At 41.2% G+C, this 20,693-nt stretch overlaps 1 protein-coding gene across 6 annotated transcripts in view; it reads left to right on the top strand.

The window, feature by feature from the left end:
- Positions 1-20,691, top strand: part of cnot1 (CCR4-NOT transcription complex, subunit 1) — a 188,800-nt gene extending 168,109 nt beyond the window's left edge. For 3 of the 6 annotated variants that reach the window (XM_080187255.1, XM_080187259.1, XM_080187254.1), the window contains 13 exons: positions 1,438-1,546; positions 2,513-2,682; positions 3,036-3,267; positions 5,065-5,313; positions 6,075-6,238; positions 7,117-7,234; positions 9,396-9,497; positions 12,252-12,425; positions 13,561-13,725; positions 16,733-16,913; positions 18,082-18,214; positions 18,633-18,767; positions 20,107-20,691. In XM_080187255.1, coding sequence (XP_080043381.1) covers positions 1,438-1,546; positions 2,513-2,682; positions 3,036-3,267; positions 5,065-5,313; positions 6,075-6,238; positions 7,117-7,234; positions 9,396-9,497; positions 12,252-12,425; positions 13,561-13,725; positions 16,733-16,913; positions 18,082-18,214; positions 18,633-18,767; positions 20,107-20,185 — 2,011 coding nt within the window. In that variant the 3' untranslated portion in view covers positions 20,186-20,691. Of the gene's footprint in view, positions 1-1,437; positions 1,547-2,512; positions 2,683-3,035; positions 3,268-5,064; positions 5,314-6,074; positions 6,239-7,116; positions 7,235-9,395; positions 9,498-12,251; positions 12,426-13,560; positions 13,726-16,732; positions 16,914-18,081; positions 18,215-18,632; positions 18,768-18,862; positions 20,076-20,106 lie in introns of those variants that run through there. The other 3 variants (XM_080187260.1, XM_080187257.1, XM_080187256.1) reach the window with 2 other exon arrangements.
- Positions 20,692-20,693: the final 2 nt, after the last annotated feature.

Below are 20,693 nucleotides of genomic sequence, written 5' to 3'. Positions count from 1 at the left end.
ACCCTCCAAGGCCAGCTCATCCATCCTTTCGATATGGGGCTCAAAATTGTACGCTAAATGCGGTCTTACCAGAGCCTTATAAAGTCTCACTGTTGTGTCCCTGCTTTTGTATTCTAGCCCCCTCAAAATGAATGCTAACATTGCATTTGCCTTTCTAATTACCAACTCAACCAGCAAGTTAACCTTGAGAAAATCCTGAACTAGGACTCCCAAGTTCCTTTGCGCTTCTGATTTCTGAATTGTCACCCTATTTAGAAAATATTTTATGCCTCTTCTTCCTACCAAGATGCATAACCTCATTTTTTCCCACATTGTTTTCATTCTGCCACTTCTTAACCCACTGTCCTAACCAGTGCAGCCTCCCCACCTCCTTCACACTACCTGTCCTGCACCTAAGTTTATATGAATCATAGAATCTTTAGTGCAGAAAGAGACCATTTGGTCCATCAAGCCTGCACTAACAACAATCCCACCCTGATCCTATCCCCATAACCCCATATATTTACCCTCCTAATCCCCCTGACACCAAGGGGCAATTTAGCATGGCCAATCAACCTAACCTAATCATCTTTGGACTGTGGGAGGAAACCGGAGCACCTGGAGGAAACCCATGCAGGCACTAGGGGGAATGTACAAACTCCACACAGACAGTCACCTGAGGCTGTAAGTAAATTTTCAATCCTCTAGGACCACCCCTGACTCCAGCAATTCCTGAAAGATCACCTTGAGCTGGCTCCTTCAGCTCCAGTATCTCTTCAGCTGTCTCCTTCAGAACTGTGGGATGTAGTCCTTCTGGTCCAGATTATTTATCCACCTTCAGAGCTTTAGCTTCCCGAGCACCTTCTCCTTAAGAATGGCCACCATACTCACCTCTACCCCCCGCTGTCTTGAATTTTTGGTGTGTGATTGGTGTCGTCTGCTGTGAAAACTGATGTAAAGTATCTATTCACTTCCTCCACCATTTCTGTTTCCCATTACTACTACTCCACCATTTTCCAATGGTCCAGCGTCCACTTATGCACCTCTCAGCCCTTTATCTCATCAAAAAAAAACTCTTGGAATCTTCTTTTACTGGGTAGCTTAACCTCATATTTCATCTTCTCCCCCTTTATTTCATTTTTAGTTGAACTCTGTTGGTTTTTAAAGGCTTCCGATGGAGCAAAGAAATTTAGCAAAGGAATTCCAGAGCTTTAGGTTATTGGGCTCCGAAGACTTAAGGGAGTTATGAAAATCAGGAGATTCACAAGGGATGAGAATTGGAGGAGTGCAGAGATCTTGTAAGGCTGGAGAATGTTACAGATAATGAGGAGAAATCTTTACTTACACAAACATGCAAAGTGACTTTGGTGTGATAAAAATAAATATTGTTATAATAACAGTTCTGATGGAGGACCATGAGCTTGTCAGTTTGCAACTGATTCTTATTTGTTCACCTAGGTGCCTGATTGAGTGTCGTGATGAGTACAAATATAATGTGGAGGCTGTAGAACTGCTCATTAGACACCATTTAGTCAACATGCAGCAGTACGACATCCATTTAGCCCAGGTAAGGACCTGCTGCACTGAATGATCAAAGGATTTAACACTTGGATAATAGCTTGTAAGTCTGACAGTCCTACTTACAGGTGGTGACAGGCCCTACTTTGTTCATGTGTAAAACAAGAATGAGACAGAATGAAATGTGTTGTCATGTCCACACTTTGCTTGACCGTTTTCGAGGAGCACAGGCTGTGCGTGCCTGTTGAGGAGATGAAGTGGGATATAAAATTATGTAATACTTTGCAGTGTTTGTACCTGACTCCCCAAGATACTGTAATTCAATACCTCTGTAAACAAAACTACTTTTTTTGCTTGGCAGCTGCTTATTCCAGCAGCATCGCCAACTCTCCTGATTTGCAGGTGAGTCCTGTGATTTAGAGCTTTTCTAAATCATGCTTTATGTAGAAAATTCAAACAATCGTTAAAATTTCTCGTGTGATATATTTGCATTTTATTAACAGATGTGACTGTCTGAGATTTAACAAGTTTCTCGTAACAAGCAGATGATTCAGCCCTGTGATGTGACATTGAGAGGGTTTGATGCACTTTGCCAACTGCAGTGCTGCAGCAATGTAATCAATGCTCGCCCTGCAGCTGGGAGGTGAACTGCTTGTTTGAAACTGCATTGTATTAGGTAGATTTTAACCCTCTTGGGAAATCCTTTTGAGAATAAACTTCCATAATACCTTCCAATGTTGCTGTGACCAAAGGTATCAATTGAATGCAATGAGCTGAACATGTGAGCTTTATTACCTTTTCTATGATATTCTTAAATCTTAGAAGCAAAACCAATTGTCTTAAGCTTATGAAAAATCGATCACATTCAATGCCCAAATTATGCTACTTGGCGCAAAACAAACACAATGTTGTAGAAATTGTATGCTCCCTAGAAAGTTTTAAAAATTTGTGACATGCATGTTGTCAAGGTTGACATTTGAACTGAATCAATATGGGCATGTTTTAATTCCTGCAGTCAATGGAGAATGGCCTGAATTACATGGCTGTTGCCTTCGCCATGCAGTTGGTTAAGTTTTTGTTGGTCGACGAGAGGAGTATTAGTCACGTAACTGAAGCAGATCTGTTCAACACCATTGAAACACTGATGAGGATCAGTGCTCATTCCAGAGGAAATGCACCTGAAGGGTAAGTTTTTTTTTTAGGGTTTGTTTTGGAAATTGGTTTAAAGCAGTAATGGAAATTCTGTCCTTTCAAATCAATATATTAAAATCCGCTCCCTCACCGCTCTTCCTCCATCATGTACTCAGATCACCACTAACAATCAGCACACAATATTTAAAATTACGGCATTTTAAATTGTACATTGATTGGTGTTGACGCTTTTTAAAATTTAGTCAATTATAGAAGCCTAGTTATGGTTTGTAAAAGATTAAACTAGGAAAATCTAAATAAATACTCAGGATCTTGAAAGTTCCAAGACTTCAAAATGATTGTGTTATTTATTCTGTGATATCTAGCTTTGATTATTTTCTGAACAGATTACCACAGCTTATGGATCTGCTTAGAGCTAACTATGAAGCTATGATGGACCGTGCGCATGGTGGCCCCAACTTTATGATGCACTCTGGGATATCACAGGCCTCTGAATACGATGACCCACCAGGGCTTCGGGAGAAAGCAGAGTATTTGCTGAGAGAGTGGGTAAACCTATACCACTCAGCAGCAGCTGGGCGGGATAGCACCAAAGCATTCTCTGCTTTTGTTGGACAGGTAAGACCAAGAATGAGGAAATAGGTGACTAATAGAAACTATATAAAGAGCAATGAAATCTAGTTGGAAGTAGATGTTAACTCTGAAATCTAATCTCTAGAAAATATGGCAAGGAAATGGCCTGTTGGAGCCCAACAGTCTATGCTGATGTCTGTCATGTACACAAGAATTAATGCTAATAATGTGCCATCCCTATTTGCATATCCCTTTTGGTCTCCCTTTCTTCCATCTATCTGTCTTAATTTATTAAATGTGGACATGGTATCTGCTTCAGTCACTAATTGTGTTCCAGAGTCCCAGAGTCCTTCAGGTTTCATAGCGAGGGGGATTGAATATAAAAGTAGGGAGGTCTTGCTGCGGCTGTATAGGGCATTGGTGAGGCCGCAGCTGGAGTACTGTGTGCAGTTTTGGGCGCCGTACTTACGCAAGGATATTTTGGCCTTGGAGGGAGTGCAGAGGAGGTTTACTAGGCTGATGCCGGAGTTGAGGGGGTTGAGCTATGAGGAGAGGCTGAATAAACTAGGCTTGTACTCGTTAGAGTTTAGAAGAATGAGGGGAGATCTCATTGAGACGTATAAGATGATGAATGAGATGGATAGGATAGAGGTGGAGAGACTCTTCCCGCTCAGAAAGGACAGTAGGACTAGGGGGCACAGCCTCAAGATAAAGGGGGGGTGGGGTGCGGTTTAGAACGGAGTTGAGGAAGAACTTCTTCACTCAAAGGCTGGTGAATCTCTGGAATTCTCTGCCCGTTGAAGTGGTGGAGGCTACCTCGCTAAATATTTTTAAGACGCAGGTTGATGGGTTTTTGATAAGAGAGGGGATTAAGGGTTATGGGGAGAGGGCGGGAATGTGGAACTGAGCCATGACAGATCAGCCATGATCTTATTGAATGGCGGGGCAGGCTCAAAGGGCCAGATGGCCTACTCCTGCACCTATTTCTTATGTTCTTATGTTATGTTCTTATGTCAAAAAGGTTTCTTCTGCTTTCTGTCCTAAATCTCCCAATTTTGTCTTATTTTTGTTTGTGTTCTAAACCATGTGAAAGTTTGCTTCCATCTACATGTCCCATTCCTTAGTAATTTAAACACCTCTTTGAAATCGATGCAAAATTTATTTTGTTGAAATAAAAGCAGCCCAGTTTTTGAAGTCTATTTTTGAATTTGTATTTTCATATACTGGGCAGCATCCTCTGGAATCTGTAAAGCACCTTTATTGCTCCAAGATTTTTTCCTGTAATATGGAACCCTCCAACTGTGGCCTCAGTGTTTCCCATTATATTTTAATATTTGAATAACAAACTCAAGGCATAAAGCCCAGTAATCCATTTGTCTTTTTTTTAAATGGTATTGTCCTGTGGCAGTGCTGCCTTTATTGACTTTTGAATCTGCATTACCAAACCCTTCTGCATTTTCACCCAGCTTTTTCTATTTAAAATATTATACTTTCAACTAATTGATTTGAAGGCTGTTGCTTTATCTATTGGCCTTCTATATGAATGGTTAGGTGCTTTGGCCATGCTAAATTCTCCTTCAGTGTACCCAAACAGGTGCTGGAGTGCAGCAACTATGGGATTTTCAGAGTAACTTCATTGCAGTATTAATGTAAGCCTATTTGTGACTAATAAATAAAAGATAAACTGAGCGATGGCTTAAATGGTCTCATTTTGACAACTGGGTAAGATTATAAAATTTGCAGCTGGTTTGGAAAGATGCAGAAGAGTGAGTGTGAAATTAATATTGATCTTGTGTGATCAGTGTGCCTTGCTGCCTGTTGAATGGTCTGCTATCTCTACAGATGCACCAGCAGGGAATTTTGAAGACCGATGACTTGATTACTCGCTTTTTCCGCCTCTGTACTGAAATGTGTGTTGAGATTAGTTACCGTGCACAACAGGAGCAGCAGCACAATCCCACAGCCAATCCCACGATGATCAGGGCCAAATGCTACCACAACCTGGATGCATTTGTCAGACTGATAGCCCTACTTGTAAAGCACTCTGGAGAGGCCACCAACACAGTCACTAAAATTAACCTCCTCAACAAGGTGAGTGGATTTAAAAGCCATATTTACCATTGTTATCTGTGGCGTGGTTTAATTTTTTGAAGAATGAATGCAAGGTCATCCCAATAAGTGAGTTATGCTAGCACAGTGGACTGGAACATCTTTTCACCTCCTGGGCAACCCATTAATAAATAATGATGCAGCATTGGAAAGCTGACTTGCATCTAAGACACCCTTACCCATAATAACTTGCTAAGTTCTATTTAAGCAGTATAGGAAAGTGCAAGGCTGAATAACTGATGAGGGTGATCATCAGTGAATCAATATGATCTTGGTAATGGTCTACACATGTATTGCGATCCTGTTAGGTTACAGCTAATCCAGGGGAGACCAAAAGAGACACAGAAAAATGCTCCCATGTGCACTGTTGTTATTTCAGTATGAAATATATATGTGATGTATGAAGAAGCATTGGATACCATCATTCTAAACAGGTACAAACTGGCCGGGTCTCCTGCGGCCAGGCTGTGGCTGCTATTGATGCAGTGGACTGGAGAAGGGAAAGTTGCAAGCATTACTGATGACTGATCACTCTGCGCTGCTCACCTGTGCTGAAAGGTGTGTAATGCAGCTAAGCACAGTATTAGACCCTTCATAATCAAGTTGTCTATTGATGCATGTCATCTAGAATAACATAAAGGTTGGCCACAGAGCTGCCAGCACATCACCTGCAAGACTGGGGACTTTTGCAGAAGATGGAGGAATGCATTGTCTTTTAAAGCTTACTATCTAATGTTGTGCAGGTATTGGGGATTGTTGTTGGAGTTCTACTGCAAGATCACGAAGTACGTCAGAGTGAATTTCAGCAGCTGCCATATCATCGAATCTTCATCATGTTATTGCTGGAGCTAAATGCTCCTGAGCATGTGCTGGAAACTATTAACTTCCAGACACTGACTGCTTTCTGGTAGGTGTTTAACAAGGAAAAATACCCCTCTGTTGTTTTATTCATGTACCAACATGCCGCAATGGGATTTCTGTTTCTGCGCATTTGGAGTAAGTGGAAGGATGCAGCTGACCAAAATTCAAAAATTGTTCACCCTGGAATGGATCATAAATGACTTGAGAATGATCTGACAGGCTGTATACTGAAATAGAGATTTGATTAACTGAAGGCATGATCTATGGATATATACTTGACAATTACCTATAAACACAACGGTGGCTCATCTGTGTGGTCTCAGATTTGACTATTTGCCTACGTTGTATTAACTGATCTTGTCTGGAGTAAGTGTCTTCACTCTGCCTGGAGTGCAGGAATCCAGGCAGGATTCTGTTTGGCATCCTGTCATCCTCACTTGATCATATTAGGTTATTGGGCGAAAATGGGATCAGGCTCGATGGTGCTGTTATTTGTATGAGTTATTGAAAGACTGTAAGAGAGTTTCCTGTGGGAATTAAATTGTAAAGGAAATATATGTCAGCTTATTAAAGCACTCTTTAATCTTGTGTGTTGCAAATAATGAATTGTTGAGCAGCTCACTCTTGTATGGCAAGTGTTAACAAGGAACTGAAAAGGACCATTGTCACTTTCACTGTATCTGCTGTTGCACTTGTGTAAAGATAGACCTCCTTCAAAGCCAGGACTCAAAAGGAGAGTTTGCATATTTCAACACACATTAATATATCATAAATATATATTGGATTTAATTGCAGCTCATTAAGTAAATGTGCTTTTATTATTGCCCAGGCTTATGACTGGGAAAGTTTAACTGAATTCTTGAAGACATTGCTATAGCTGATCCCCCTTTTCATTCATAAATTAATATACCTTTTCTTGTGCAGCAACACATTTCACATTTTGCGGCCTACTAAAGCTCCTGGCTTTGTCTATGCTTGGCTGGAACTGATTTCCCACCGGATCTTTATTGCAAGAATGCTGGCGCACACACCCCAACAGAAGGTAAGATAAATACTTTTGCATACTGGACTGACTTATATTCCATTCTGTATGTGTATTTTCTTCTATAGAGCTGTGTGATTTCTGCACTATCAGTGAACAAGCACCCATGTTTAGCCACATGTTCATTGAAAATCTGCTGTGCAGAGCGAGAACAGCCTGAGCTTAATCTCTAGTTGCACTGAGATAGTTATTCTCGTGGAGATGCCGGCGTTGGACTTGGGTAAGCACAGTAAGAAGTCTCAATACCAGGTTAAAGTCCAATAGGTTTATTTGGCAGCCCTAGCTATCGGATCTCAAGCTCCTTCATCAGGTGAGTGAGGACTTGTGCTCACAAACAGAGCATATAGACACAAACTTAATTCACAAGATAATGGTTGGAATATGAGTCTTCACAGGTAATCGAGTCTTAAAGGTACAGACAATGTGAGTGGAGAGAGGGTTAAGCACAAGTTAAAGAGATGTTTTGTCTCCAGCCAGAACCGTTAGTGAGATTTTGCAAACCCAGGCAAGTCGTGGGGGTTATTGATAGTGTAACGTGAACCCAAGAACCTGGTTGAGGCTGTCCTCATGACTTGTGCTTGGCCTTTTCTCCACTCACATCATCTGTACCTTTAAGACTTGATTCCCTGCCAAGACTTGCATTCCAACCATTATCTTGTAAATTCAGTTTGTGTCTTTATAATCCCTGTTTTGTGAACGCAAGTTCTCATTCACCTGATGAAGGAGCTTGAGACTCTAAAAGTTGGTGCTGCCAAATAAACCTGTTTGATTTTAACCTGGTGTTTTGAGACTTCTTACTGTAGTTGCTCTCAGCCAGGGTTGCAGTACTGGTATTATCATTAGCTTTAGTGCTAGAGAGGGAAGCATGAATTTGAGTTCTCATCATTGTCTCATTGTCATCAAAGTTGTGAATGAGAAAAGGCTGAGTTATAATGTCACCTACCTCCCTCCCTCCCATTGCTGTTTTAGACTACTGTTGCTCATTGTCATGGCTGACTCAGGAATAATAACCAGTAGGAGGGGTTATAAAAACAAATTCCAATGTGTACGATGCAGCTGCTCTTCAGTGCTATCTTAATCCATCCCTCTTGTGTGACAATGAGTGGGCACAATTTTTTTAATTGAATGTATTTGATAACAAATGAGGATTCAGCTGGAGCACTGGAATCTCAGCCTTCATTTGTGTGGCTGTATGCTGTGGAGTTCTTTAAACATAAAACATTACAGCACAGAACAGGCACTTCGGCCCACGATGTTGCACCAACCAATTAAAATGCAATGACCCTCTAACCTAAACCAATCCCTTTCCATCCGTAAACCTATCCACGGATCTCTTAAACGCCCCCAAACTAGGCGCATTTACAACTGCAGCAGGCAGGGCATTCCAATCCCTCACCACCCTCTGGGTAAAGAACCTACCCCTGACATCCGTCCTATAACTACCACCCCTTAATTTAAAGCTATGCCCCCTCGTGCTAGCTTTCTCCATCCGAGGAAAAAGGCTATCACTGTCCACTCTATCTAAACCTCTAATCATCTTATATGTTTCAATAAGGTCCCCTCTTAGCCGCCGCCTTTCTAACGAAAACAACCTCCAATCCCTCAGTCTCTCCTCATAGGACCTCCCCTCCATACCAGGCAACATCCTGGTAAACTTCCTCTGCACCCTCTCCAAAGCCTCCACATCCTTCCTATAATGTGGGGACCAGAACTGCACACAATACTCCAAGTGCGGCCGCACCAGAGTTTTGTACAGTTGCAACATGACGCTGCGGCTCCTAAATTCAATCCCCCTACCAATAAACGCCAAGACACTGTATGCCTTCCTAACAACCTTATCTACTTGATTTCCAACTTTCAGGGATGTATGTACCCATACACCTAGATCCCTCTGTTCATCAACACATGTTCGTCAAAGCACAAGCTCAAGATGGATGGCACTGGCTTGGAGCTTGGTCCTAATTCACACATTGTTGCCCCCAGGTTAATTTGAAATTATGCTTCATGCATTGATTTGTGGGGATGAGTTCAAATTTGTGCTGGCCTATTCTACTATATGAAGTGAAGTAACTATCTTGATGCGAGGCCTGCATATAAGAAGTCTTGTAATCTGTAACCGCATGTTATGTAGAAGAATCACTTTCTATATTCTGTCCTGTAGGGCTGGCCCATGTATGCCCAGCTGCTGATTGATCTGTTTAAGTTCCTGGCTCCTTACTTGAGGAACGTGGAGTTGACAAAACCTATGCAAATTCTTTACAAGGTAAGTGCACACACCAGGCCCCAAGAGCTCACATTGCTAACAGTTGGAGCGGAGATTGGGCGTTTTAAATCTCTATGACATGCTTTAATACTTGTGGCAGTGTGCATGCTGAAGAGGAAATACTGTCCAATACAGTGTAGTACCACAATCTGTTTGTATACATTTAGCTCTAAAGCCAGAGGGAAACAAAACTGGCTACAGATGAGGGGCATGTTGTGAATGTACGGTGGTTGTTTAATAGACTAGTCAGAGCAGATGCATTGGAGCAAGTCATTGCACATATCCTCTTTCGTGATTAGGGGCTGAAAGATGGGAAGACTGTGGGTTAAGATGGGCAGTGTAAGGTTTTTTTTATAAACAAAGTTTATTTATTTATTCGTGTCACGGCACTGTAATGAAGTTACTGTGAAAATCCCCAAGTTGCCATACTCCGGCACTTGTTTGGGTACACTGAAGTAGAATTTAGCATGGCCAACGTAAATAACCAACACATCTTTTAAACTGTGGGGGGAAACCAGAGCATCTGGAGGAAATTCTCGCATACACTGGGAGAATGTACAGCCTGCACAGACAGTGACCCCAGCCAGGAATCAAACCCAGGTCCCTGGCATTGTGAGGCAGCAGTGCTAACCACTGTGCTGCCCACGTTGTGTTTTTCCAGGGATGGGTACATGTGGTGCACTGGCACAGCGGTTAGAACTACTGCCTCTGGGGGACTCGGGTTCCATTCTGACCTTGGGTAACTGTGGAGTTTGCATGTTCTCACCATATCTACATGGGTTTACCTGGGGTGCAGGGGGAGCGACTGCTCCCCCTGAGCATATTTTTCAGAAATGAATGGGGCGTTTCTCACGGGCCCCTGCAGAGGCTGTGAAGGAGATAAATATCTGCCAATCCGGTACACGGGGCCTCACTTAGTGCTGACTGACAGCTGAGTTCACCAATCACAGTACAGCATGTTCACAAGCTCCGCCAATCCAGACACGGCTCCTCAGTCCTGCTCCGTCAGTGAGATGGCCTGGACTATGGATGAACATCAGGATTCAGCAGTAGTCGTTTCTCAGAAGTGCTAATGTTTTAATATTCACAACAAACATTATGCAGGTCAGGGTAAGGTATTCTGTTAGCTGTCAGCAACCGTGAACAAAAATGTATTGAAATGCTGTTAAGTTTGCACGACCATCTAATGTACCAGTAGAGGGAGGTTTGTTCTGAATAAAGTTGGCAGATAAATTCGGTCTGCCCCTTTTCTTGCTTGTGTAACTTGAGTGCTTAACAATCACATACAACACAGCAACTGATCATCTGCGATCAGTCAATGTGACACATCACCTCATTTCACTTAAGAGTTTTGATGTTTTGGAATAGGAAGAGGATGAATCAATGCCAAGAATTTGCATTTTATGTATTTCAACTGAAACTTGCCAAGGGGGAAAAAAATGACACCAAGACAAAAAGAAAAAAAGACACGTGACCAAAAGGTCGCTCATCAGGGTAGATTTTTAGGGGCACCCATACAAATTATAAATGTATTTAATTTTTTTGGTGTTTATTTTGTTTTCTGTTTTGAGAAGAGTTTTTTGGTCAAAAATTAATCTTTCTTTAAAGGAAAGAAAACGAATTACTGAGAAAAGAACGGTTGGTTTGTGTGCGATGTGATGACACCAGACTGATGACGTTGGGGTGGGGCGAGGACAGGGTGGGTGGGGATTGGCAGAATAGTAATGAGGGGGTGGTCCTTTGTCATGGCGCCATTTTTATGTGCTTGCTTCCCCTAACCTTCGAACCTGGCTATGCCTCTGCTGGGTTGGTCCATTTTTCTCCCACAATCCAGATATGTGCAGGTTAGCTAGATTAGCGGATTACACAGATAGGGCCTGGTAGGAATGCTATTGGAGAGTCAGTGGAGACTCGGTGAGTCGAATGGCCGCATTCACTGTAGAGATTCTGTGATTGTGCTTCAACTGCACCATCTTCAGGTAGTTTCTGTGAACTGTAATTAATTTACTGATGCCAAAAATAATTGGCCATGTATTCAGACTTCCAAGATGGAAATAAGTTGAGGTGCAGAATTTTGACTGATCGCCAAAGAATTCACATTTCCAGGAGTCCAGGCTCTTTATTTCTGCAATTTCAGTATGATACCTTCTTAAACTTCAAAATTCGGAGCTCAAAGAGGCATGTTACCAGTATCAATGGATACGATTGAAACTGTCCTCCACCCAGCACTGTTAACATCTTACAGAGAAACGTCAGCTGTGCCAGTCTCACTGATGAGAACAGCAGTCCTTTAGGAATCATTTAGAAAGTTTATGAAACTGCTGTGAAGTGTACCCAAACATTTCCATTGGTTTCCCATTTGTCTACTAGTGTTCCTAAATATTTCTTGGCTCTCTGAGAAAGAGCAAGAAATCTTGAATCTTTTAAACCTGTTTAGAGACTTGCACAATACAGAATTTGTGTTTCTAATTAAAAACAAAATATTTTTTAATATAAACCCCCTCTCCCCTCTCAGCCTCTGTCTTGCCCTGTCCAGCATGAAATGATTTTTAAAATGTTACCATACAAACATGGGTTTTAGTTAGCTGAATTGCAAACTGCTGCTCCCTCAAGTGAGATCTCACCAAAACAAGTAAGAAGCATTTCATTGAGAACACTACTTCTCAAGTTTGCTGGAATTAACGTTAGAAGTTGTTAACCTGAGAATGTTTCCACTATATCTAATGTTTAAAGATTACTGCTTTACCTTTATAGGGCACTCTGCGTGTCTTGCTCGTACTTTTGCACGACTTTCCAGAGTTCCTCTGTGACTACCATTACGGCTTCTGCGATGTGATCCCACCAAACTGTATTCAGCTGCGTAACCTGATCCTGAGTGCCTTCCCACGGAATATGCGACTGCCAGATCCGTTCACACCTAATCTAAAGGTACCAGAGCACCATCACTTACATCCAGGGGTGTGTACCATATCTGAATGAAAGTGCATTGACACTTTGCATTCAAGTGTCCCAGTCTATCTGGGAGTATCTTGAATTATGCAAACCTCTTTACTGCACAGTTGTCTGGTGAAATGAAACCAAGAGATTTCCTTGCAACAACAGGAGCTGGCCCAAATAGAGATTTCTCAAAGGCTGATGTATGCTGCCTAATAAATCAAAAACTCAACCTTTTCATGATTTGTGTTGTTAATCATACAGCACCAAATGAAGCCATTTGGTGTCTCATGTCCTCTCTGACAGAACAGGTCAATTAATCTCTCCCACAACCCTACAAATACTTCCTTTTTAAATAAATATCCAACCCTCTTTTGAAAGCCACCATTGAATCCATTTTCTCCATTCTTGGTGCATTCAAGATCATCGTAACTTAACTTTTTAAGAAAATCACATCCACTCCTGATTTATTTGTGAATTAACTTAAATCTGTTTCTTCTGTTTACTGATTCTCTTGTCAGTGGAAACTTTATTTACTCCAACACCTTTCATTGTTTTAAGCACCTTTAAATCTCACCTTAATCTCTGCTCTAAGCAGAACAATCCCAGTTTATCGAGTCTCCAATCAATTGACATCTGTCATCCATAGTATCATTCTGGAATATCTCCTCTGCACGCTCTCCAAAGCCCTGACATCGTCTGGTACCCAGAACTGGACACACTATTTGAGCTGGGAGCTAACCAGTGATTTACAAGTGTTTACCAGTTTATCAACTACTATTTAATGTTGCAATGCATAAACTGAAAGCAAAAATACATAACTCAGTCCTCTGTTGAAATGGAAACCGACAGGTTAGATTTTGACATAGAAATGTCATTCAAATTGGTACCCTCCCCTAGACAACCTGTTGTTTCCCTTTTCAGTTGGTAGCTGACCTGTATATTTTCAGCATTTTCTGTTTCAGATTTGCTCCTTGTTTTTATATTATGTGAATTGAAAGTTGAAATGATGTAACTGTCCAGAATTGATGTCTCTGTTTAAAGGGTGTTTGGGACTAGGATCCATTGAATCACTTTGCTGTTATCTTCCTGACCCTCTAAGGAAGAATGTTTCTGTATTTTGTGGTAGGTGGATATGCTGAGCGAGATCAACATTGCTCCTCGCATATTGACCAACTTCACAGGAGTGATGCCACCTCAGTTTAAGAAGGACTTAGATTCTTATTTGAAGACACGTTCACCAGTCACCTTTCTCTCAGAGCTACGCAGTAACCTGCAGGTGAGCAGGACAAGGGTAATTACATCTCATTTTTTCATGAGCTATTAATTATTCAGAAATTATATAGATGTAAAAATACTGTTTATAGACACAACCATGAAATAGGAGATGCACTATTGGGTCTATAATTTGAAGATCCAGGAAGGTAACTTGTAGATTTGCTTGCAAAGTATTCATAGATTTATCCTGGCTGATTTTGCTCGTCTGAATATGTAATGGTTTCTGAACTGACAAAATCAAAAGAACCAGACATCCAGAGCCAGCAGTCACACTTGGGAAGTCATTGAAACAGGGAGCTAACTGTGCACTAGACACAGCAATTCAGTCTTGCTGTGCTTTAGAAACTCAACCCAGGTTTGTTTTGGCTGGATTTGGACTCAGCAGTCTGCCTGAATGTATACTGTGTAGAGAATCCCCTATCATAAAGTTTGAACATGAGATGTTCTGTTATGCAAATATGATCCCATAGGAATGGGATGGTGTATAGAATTGAACTTTGACAGAAAGGGCAAGAGTTCCAAACATTACTGCTGACATCATTTATACTCTTTTCTTTCAGTAGTTCATTTCAGTAACCTTGTGGGGATTGTTGGAATTATGACCTTTCAACTTGCATGACTGTCTAGCAGTAACTGATGAATAGTTCAGTGTTCTAAAGCCATATATAGTAGGAGGTAGTTCAACTGCAATATCTTTCATTCCCTTGTTCTGACCATGCAGACCCAGCTAGTTAATGATGCAAACTGACTGACGGTGTTTCAGCTGCTAGATATAATTTATGATGGATTTGATATGTTTTGTCTATTCCTCACTTAGATTATTACAATGTATGTTTTATAACATGGCATATCTTTATGACATCCAACATTATTACAAGTTTCTCATTATGGAGCCTGGAAAATATACCGTAACGTTACAGTGGCAGCCTAGCTGAATGAGGTCTAGCACTGTCCTGCAGCAGATTCAAAGTGGCAAGAGCAGTCTGGACAGTTGGCTAGCCTTGTATTCCTGACCCATTTCCCAGTCTTCAAATTCTGCAATGAATGAGATAATTTGGTTAGTGAGCCTAATTATGGAGGAAGGCAGTACTACTAGATTAAAGAATATTTTTGAATTGCTGCAGTATGACTCCTGCGGAGCAGGGTCAGGGTACTGTTGTAAGATATTCAGTTCATTCCTGCTACTTTAAATTTATTGCAAGTTTTATTGTTTGCTTTGAGAGAGGAGCTGCTGTCATTCATACAATTTATACAAATTCCTTTACATGGGTTGGAATTCATTGAATATCTTGTATAGTTCCTACTACTTAAAGCATTTAAAAAGGGGAGTGACTTCACTTAACCCCATAGAATATTATAATTTGCATTTAACGTCACTTTCAAAGTTGCCAGTCACAGTTCCTTAAACGGTCTGTGAATTTCAAGTAGAATACTGTATTAGTAAATTCACAGAAAAACTATTAAAATAGAAACGTAGAAAAACTACAGAACAAACAGGCCCTTCGGGCAACAAGTTGAGCCGATCATATCGCTACCTACTAGGCTTACCTATAATCCTCAATCCTATTAAGTCCCATGTACTCATCCAGAAGTCTCTTAAAAGACCCTATCGAATTTGCGTCCGCCACCACCGACGGCAGCCGATTCCACTCACCCACCACCCTCTGAATGAAAAACTTACCCCTGACATCTCCTCTGTACCTACTCCTCATCACCTTAAACCTGTGTTCTCTTGTAGCAACCATTTCAACCCTGGGAAAAAGCCTCTGAGAATCCACCCGATCAATACCTCTCAACATCTTATACACCTCTATCAGGTCACCTCTCACCCTTCGTCTCTCCAGGGAGAAAAGATCGAGCTCCCTCAACCCTCATAAGGCATGCCCCCCAATCCAGGCAACATCCTTGTAAATGTCCTCTGCATCCTTTCAATAGCTTCCACATCCCTCCTATAATGAGATGACCAGAACTGAGCACAGTACTCCAAGTGGGGTCTGACTAGTGTCTTATAAAGCTGCAGCATTATCTCCCGTCTCCTAAACTCAATCCCTCATAAGAACATAATAAATAGGAGCAGGAATAGGCCATCTAGCCCTTCAAGCCTGCCCTGCCATTCAGTAAGATCATGGCTGATCTGAAGTGGATCAGTTCCACTTTCCCGCTTTCTCCCCATAACCCTTAATTCCCTTGTCTATCAGAAATCTAATTGATGAAAATGTACCAGAAAAAATTGGCAAAGGCAACACTTTATGCTCTAATCCTAGTAGGCAAAATGTAATGCCCTAATGAGGTTTTGAAATATTTTAAGTGGTTGTGACGCATTCTCCAGTTTGCTGATTTTGGTGATCAGAGAGAGGTTGGTATTGAGAGTTTTTGGCCAGAGTCGATCTTGGGGAATTATGTGTGCTGAAGAATAATCTACACATTTTTATGGTGCTACTAAGTTTTACCAACTATCATGAATAATTGATGGGAATTGTGTTCATTTCAATGGTGTTAATTTGTTTGATCACAGAATCCATACAGTGCAAAACACGCTATTTGGCCCATCCAGTCTGCACTAACACTCTGACTGACAGATTAATTTACCCAAGCTCTTTCCCCACCCTATCCCTGTATTCCCACACACTTAACATAGCCAATCCACCTAACCTGCACATCTTTGGGCTGTGGAAGGAAACTGGATGTTTTGTAACAGTTTGGAAAATTTTCAATTCAGTAAAGCTTGATTAGAAGACTAGAGAGTAAATTCCTTGATAGTCTCATTTGGTCAATACACCATCGGCTGTTCAGCCAGGCAGACTGGAATTTCCTAGACTTTATCGTTTGGTGTGTGCTGAGTTGCTGATTTTGGTTTAGGCAGCAGTATGGGATGCTACAACTAACCTTGGACAACTCTTGACCAGAGAGGTAGGAAGTTAATCATATCCTTCTGCTTCTGATCACTCAGGTCATCATTGAATTGTCTGCTCTAAGTGTAATTTTGTGCAGAGAGCAGAGTTATTCCTTTCTTTGTATTTCAGGTATCAAATGAGCCTGGAAATCGGTACAACATCCAGCTAATAAATGCCCTGGTGCTGTATGTGGGAACGCAGGCGATCGCTCACATCCATAACAAGGGCAGCACGCCATCCATGAGCACTATCACGCATTCTGCCCACATGGACATCTTCCAGAATCTGGCTGTGGACCTTGATACAGAAGGTAAGCCACTGATCAGCTTTTAAGCTTTGTTTGCTCAGCAGCTTCTGTCAGTAAGCAATGAGTAGAACAGAGCACCAATGTTTTCAGTATTTAAAAAAAACCCTTTGGTTTGTTTGGTAAATTGCGTTCAACTGGTAATCTGAGGTGCACAAAGTTAGCTGATCTATTCTCAGACAGCAGTAGAAATTCTGTTATTAGCCTCCTAAGCACTGTAGGTATCTGAATTTCTAATTTTGAAACATTGTGCCTGTGATGACTTTTTAACAGCTTTCTATACAGTCTCATTCTCCTTTTTCTTGTTCCATAAACTTCAGTGTTTATTATTAAATGTTTATCCACTTCCTTTTGAACATTATCTCCATCATTGTTTCTGATAGAGGTTTTCATGTCCTAAAGATATAATATTCTCTTAAATTGTGGTGATAGTTTCCCCTCTTTACTGTTTCCTGAAATGCCAATAGTTTTAATAACCACTGATTCCATCTGAAAGTTGTCTGAAAGTGATTTGGTCTGTCTCCATAGTCAAACAGACTGCTAATTGCTACTCAACTTGAGTGAAAAGTGACCACTTTTCATCACAAGAAACCCAACTTAAGTCAGTACCATCAGCTAGAAGATTTGAGGGAGACTTGCTATCCTCTTCACCTTCTCGCAGCCATAAGCTATATCTCAGAAAATAAAAGATGTAATGCCATCCCTAGCCCTCCTCCCCAAAGAACTGCAACTTGTGATATAATGGGTGGGATTCTCCAATCTCGTCTGCCTGCTCCGCTGCAAGTAAGAATGGATAATTCAGCTTGCAGCCAAACTCCATTGACTTTCAGTGGCACTGGAGAATCCCAGCCACGAGTGAGAACGGAGGTCGATGAATGTTTGTCAGTGGTGATAGCTCATCTAGTTAGCAACATCTTGATCCAGTTAATTGGTAAGATGGTAACTGGGGAAAACAACTCCAACTAATTTTCTTAATCTGAAGTACCTAAAAAGCCAACTGTGGATGATTGTGCCAAATATCTACTTACTACTTGCATTTACCTCAGATTAAATGACATTTATTATACAGGAAGAGAAATCTTGATGTTGCTTTCATATTCAGAAAAATGTCGAGAGCAGGCTTTTAATCTTCCCACCTCTGACCATCTAAGATAATCACTATTCCATATTTCAGGTCGGTATTTGTTCCTGAATGCCATTGCCAATCAGCTGCGTTACCCAAACAGTCATACCCACTATTTCAGCTGTACTATGCTGTATCTGTTTGCTGAAGCCAACACAGAAGCTATTCAGGAACAGATCACCAGGTGAGTAACGGAAGAAGTCTCTCTCACTTCCCTACATTGTCAGTCTTGGGCTGATACTACCCAGTACTGCAAATTGGGATAGTTTGGGATCTGATTTTTGTTTTGTTTTTGGCAGTGGGGGGACTATAAATTGTAAACCTCTAGTTAGTATTGGGTTGTCTGTGCTACTTATGTAGGTTAATAAAAAAACAAAGAGGGATTAAGTCAAATTGGGAGTAACCAAAAAACGTCATCACTTTAATGAAATTGGGTGTAATCTTCAAATTATGCAGTTAAACTAATTTTAGAGTTTAATGTGCAAAATTTCACCAAAGTAACGAGCAATGTTTTGTTAGCTTGGAATCCTTACCCTGATTCAGTGAATAAATATTGAAGTCACAAGGCTGAATTATGACTGCCATCTTTTGATTTATATCAGGGTGCTGTTGGAGAGGCTGATTGTAAACAGGCCTCATCCGTGGGGGCTCCTCATTACCTTCATTGAGCTGATTAAAAATCCAGCCTTCAAATTCTGGAACCACGAGTTTGTTCACTGTGCTCCTGAGATTGAAAAGTAAGTGTTTTTGGTTTCATCTATTTTCCCTTGAATCCTCCTCAGACATTGGATCTTTCGTTATTATTGAGAGAGTTTGTCTTTTGCTTCTGTAGGTTGCAGCTTATACCTCTCTCCAAATATCTGACCAGAGCCCCAGGTATGCTCTTGCACCAAACTAGTACTTAGTTGAGAATTTTTCGTGTTTCAAGCATCAGACCATAGCCTTCAGAAATGCCAATGTCTCATGCAGTGCTGGGGAGTGCTGTACAGTTGGAGCACTTTGGACAGTTTCAGTACTTTGTTTTATCTGTTTACTTCCATCCAGTTTTGATTCCTTTCCAGTTTTACTTCTGACCTTTCTGTAAGTTTACTTTCCTCAATTGTTGAAATGCAATACACAGCATCTTTGCTAAGATGGCAAAATTGATCTTTGCAAGTCAATTTAGTTCATTAGTAAACTTGAGAATTTTTTTATTTCCAATGTTTCCTGAAATTTGCTTGAATGCCTTAATAATGAGTTGAAAGTTCACTAAAAGTGGCAGCTTTCATGTGACCCATCATGGGAGCCATCGACGTGGCGAAGGGCAGAGTCCTGTTTTTGCAAATACCTTCCATTGAGTCACTGGTTAACGAGTAAGACAAGGGCTCTAGCTATTTTTTTCCCATCTCTTCCAAGCCTTCTAGCATAGACAACCAATTGTATAGACAAGTAAGTGCCACACTCCAAACCAAACACTGCATTTGTTACCACATTGCACAATCATGAGCCATTAAGTCATTAGTCTAGTTTGAGGGAACATCCTAGCTTATGATCTGTTAAAAAGATTGTAACCCTTTCTAAGATGTATGTTGGTGGGTTAGTGTATAATACACAGAAAATGCCTCTGTGGTGTTTTGATACCCTAGCTCAATGGAGGGCACACTGAGTCTCAGGTTGTGGATTCAAGTCCCACTCCACAGACATGAGCGCACAACCTCAGCCTACTCTCCAGTTAAGTGCTGCATGCTGCACTGTTGATTGCATCTTTCGGATGGAAGTTTAAACCGGGACGTTGTCTGACCTTGTAAATGGATACAAGCATTTCAATGGCACAATTTGAAGAAAAGCAGGCGAGTTTTCCTGGTTGTCGTGTTCAATGCTTATTCCTCGAACTGTCATTTAAACAGATTCTGTTATTTCATAGCTGTTTGTGGGATCATGCTATGCATTAAAATGGCTGTCCTGTTTCCTACATTACAATCGTGACTGCACTTCAAAAGTACTTAATTGGATGTGATGCATTTTCCTGAGATCGTTATTTTTTAATTCCCCTACAACCTCTGATTTATTAATATGTGGCTAATGGGTGTTTTGCAGGTTGTTCCAGTCTGTAGCTCAGTGCTGTATGGGACAGAAGCAGGCACAACAAGTAATGGAAGGCACTGGCGCCAGTTAGAACGATGAAGAAATGCCACCTTGGACATGCAACATGGAAAGTGATGGGCAGCCTGTGTTTTTCTTGAAACTGACATTGGTTGTGTAACTTGTTGGATCTTCCAATCCGATGCAGTGAGCTGCATGAGTCAGACATAGGAACAGTGGTCGGTGAAGCACTGACTTCATGTTGGACATGTTTTATTTTTCATTTGTCACTTGGCCAAAAAAAAACAAATGCTGTGAATATCATTTGAAATGATATATAAAAAAACAATGTAAATAAAAGGGAGTGCAACCTTAAACTGGACTATCTCCATCTGTGCAAATTGTATTAAACTGACTTTTACCCAGTTATTACTGTTGGCAGCTGATAATTGAAGCATGTCTGGGACAGATTCCTCGCCCGTCTCCCCCCCCACTCCCCTCAACCATCCCAAACTACAGCCATAGCCCAGATCCTCAAGAGATGTTCCAGGAGCTGCTCTTCATTTGAAGGCTCCCCCCTTTTGTGGGGGGGGGGGGGGGGG

This window comes from Carcharhinus amblyrhynchos, chromosome 4 (genome assembly GCF_965287045.1).
Source record: "Carcharhinus amblyrhynchos chromosome 4, sCarAmb.v2.hapA, whole genome shotgun sequence".
NCBI classification, from domain to species: Eukaryota; Metazoa; Chordata; class Chondrichthyes; order Carcharhiniformes; family Carcharhinidae; genus Carcharhinus; species Carcharhinus amblyrhynchos.
This window is presented reverse-complemented; position numbering and strand designations above follow the sequence as displayed.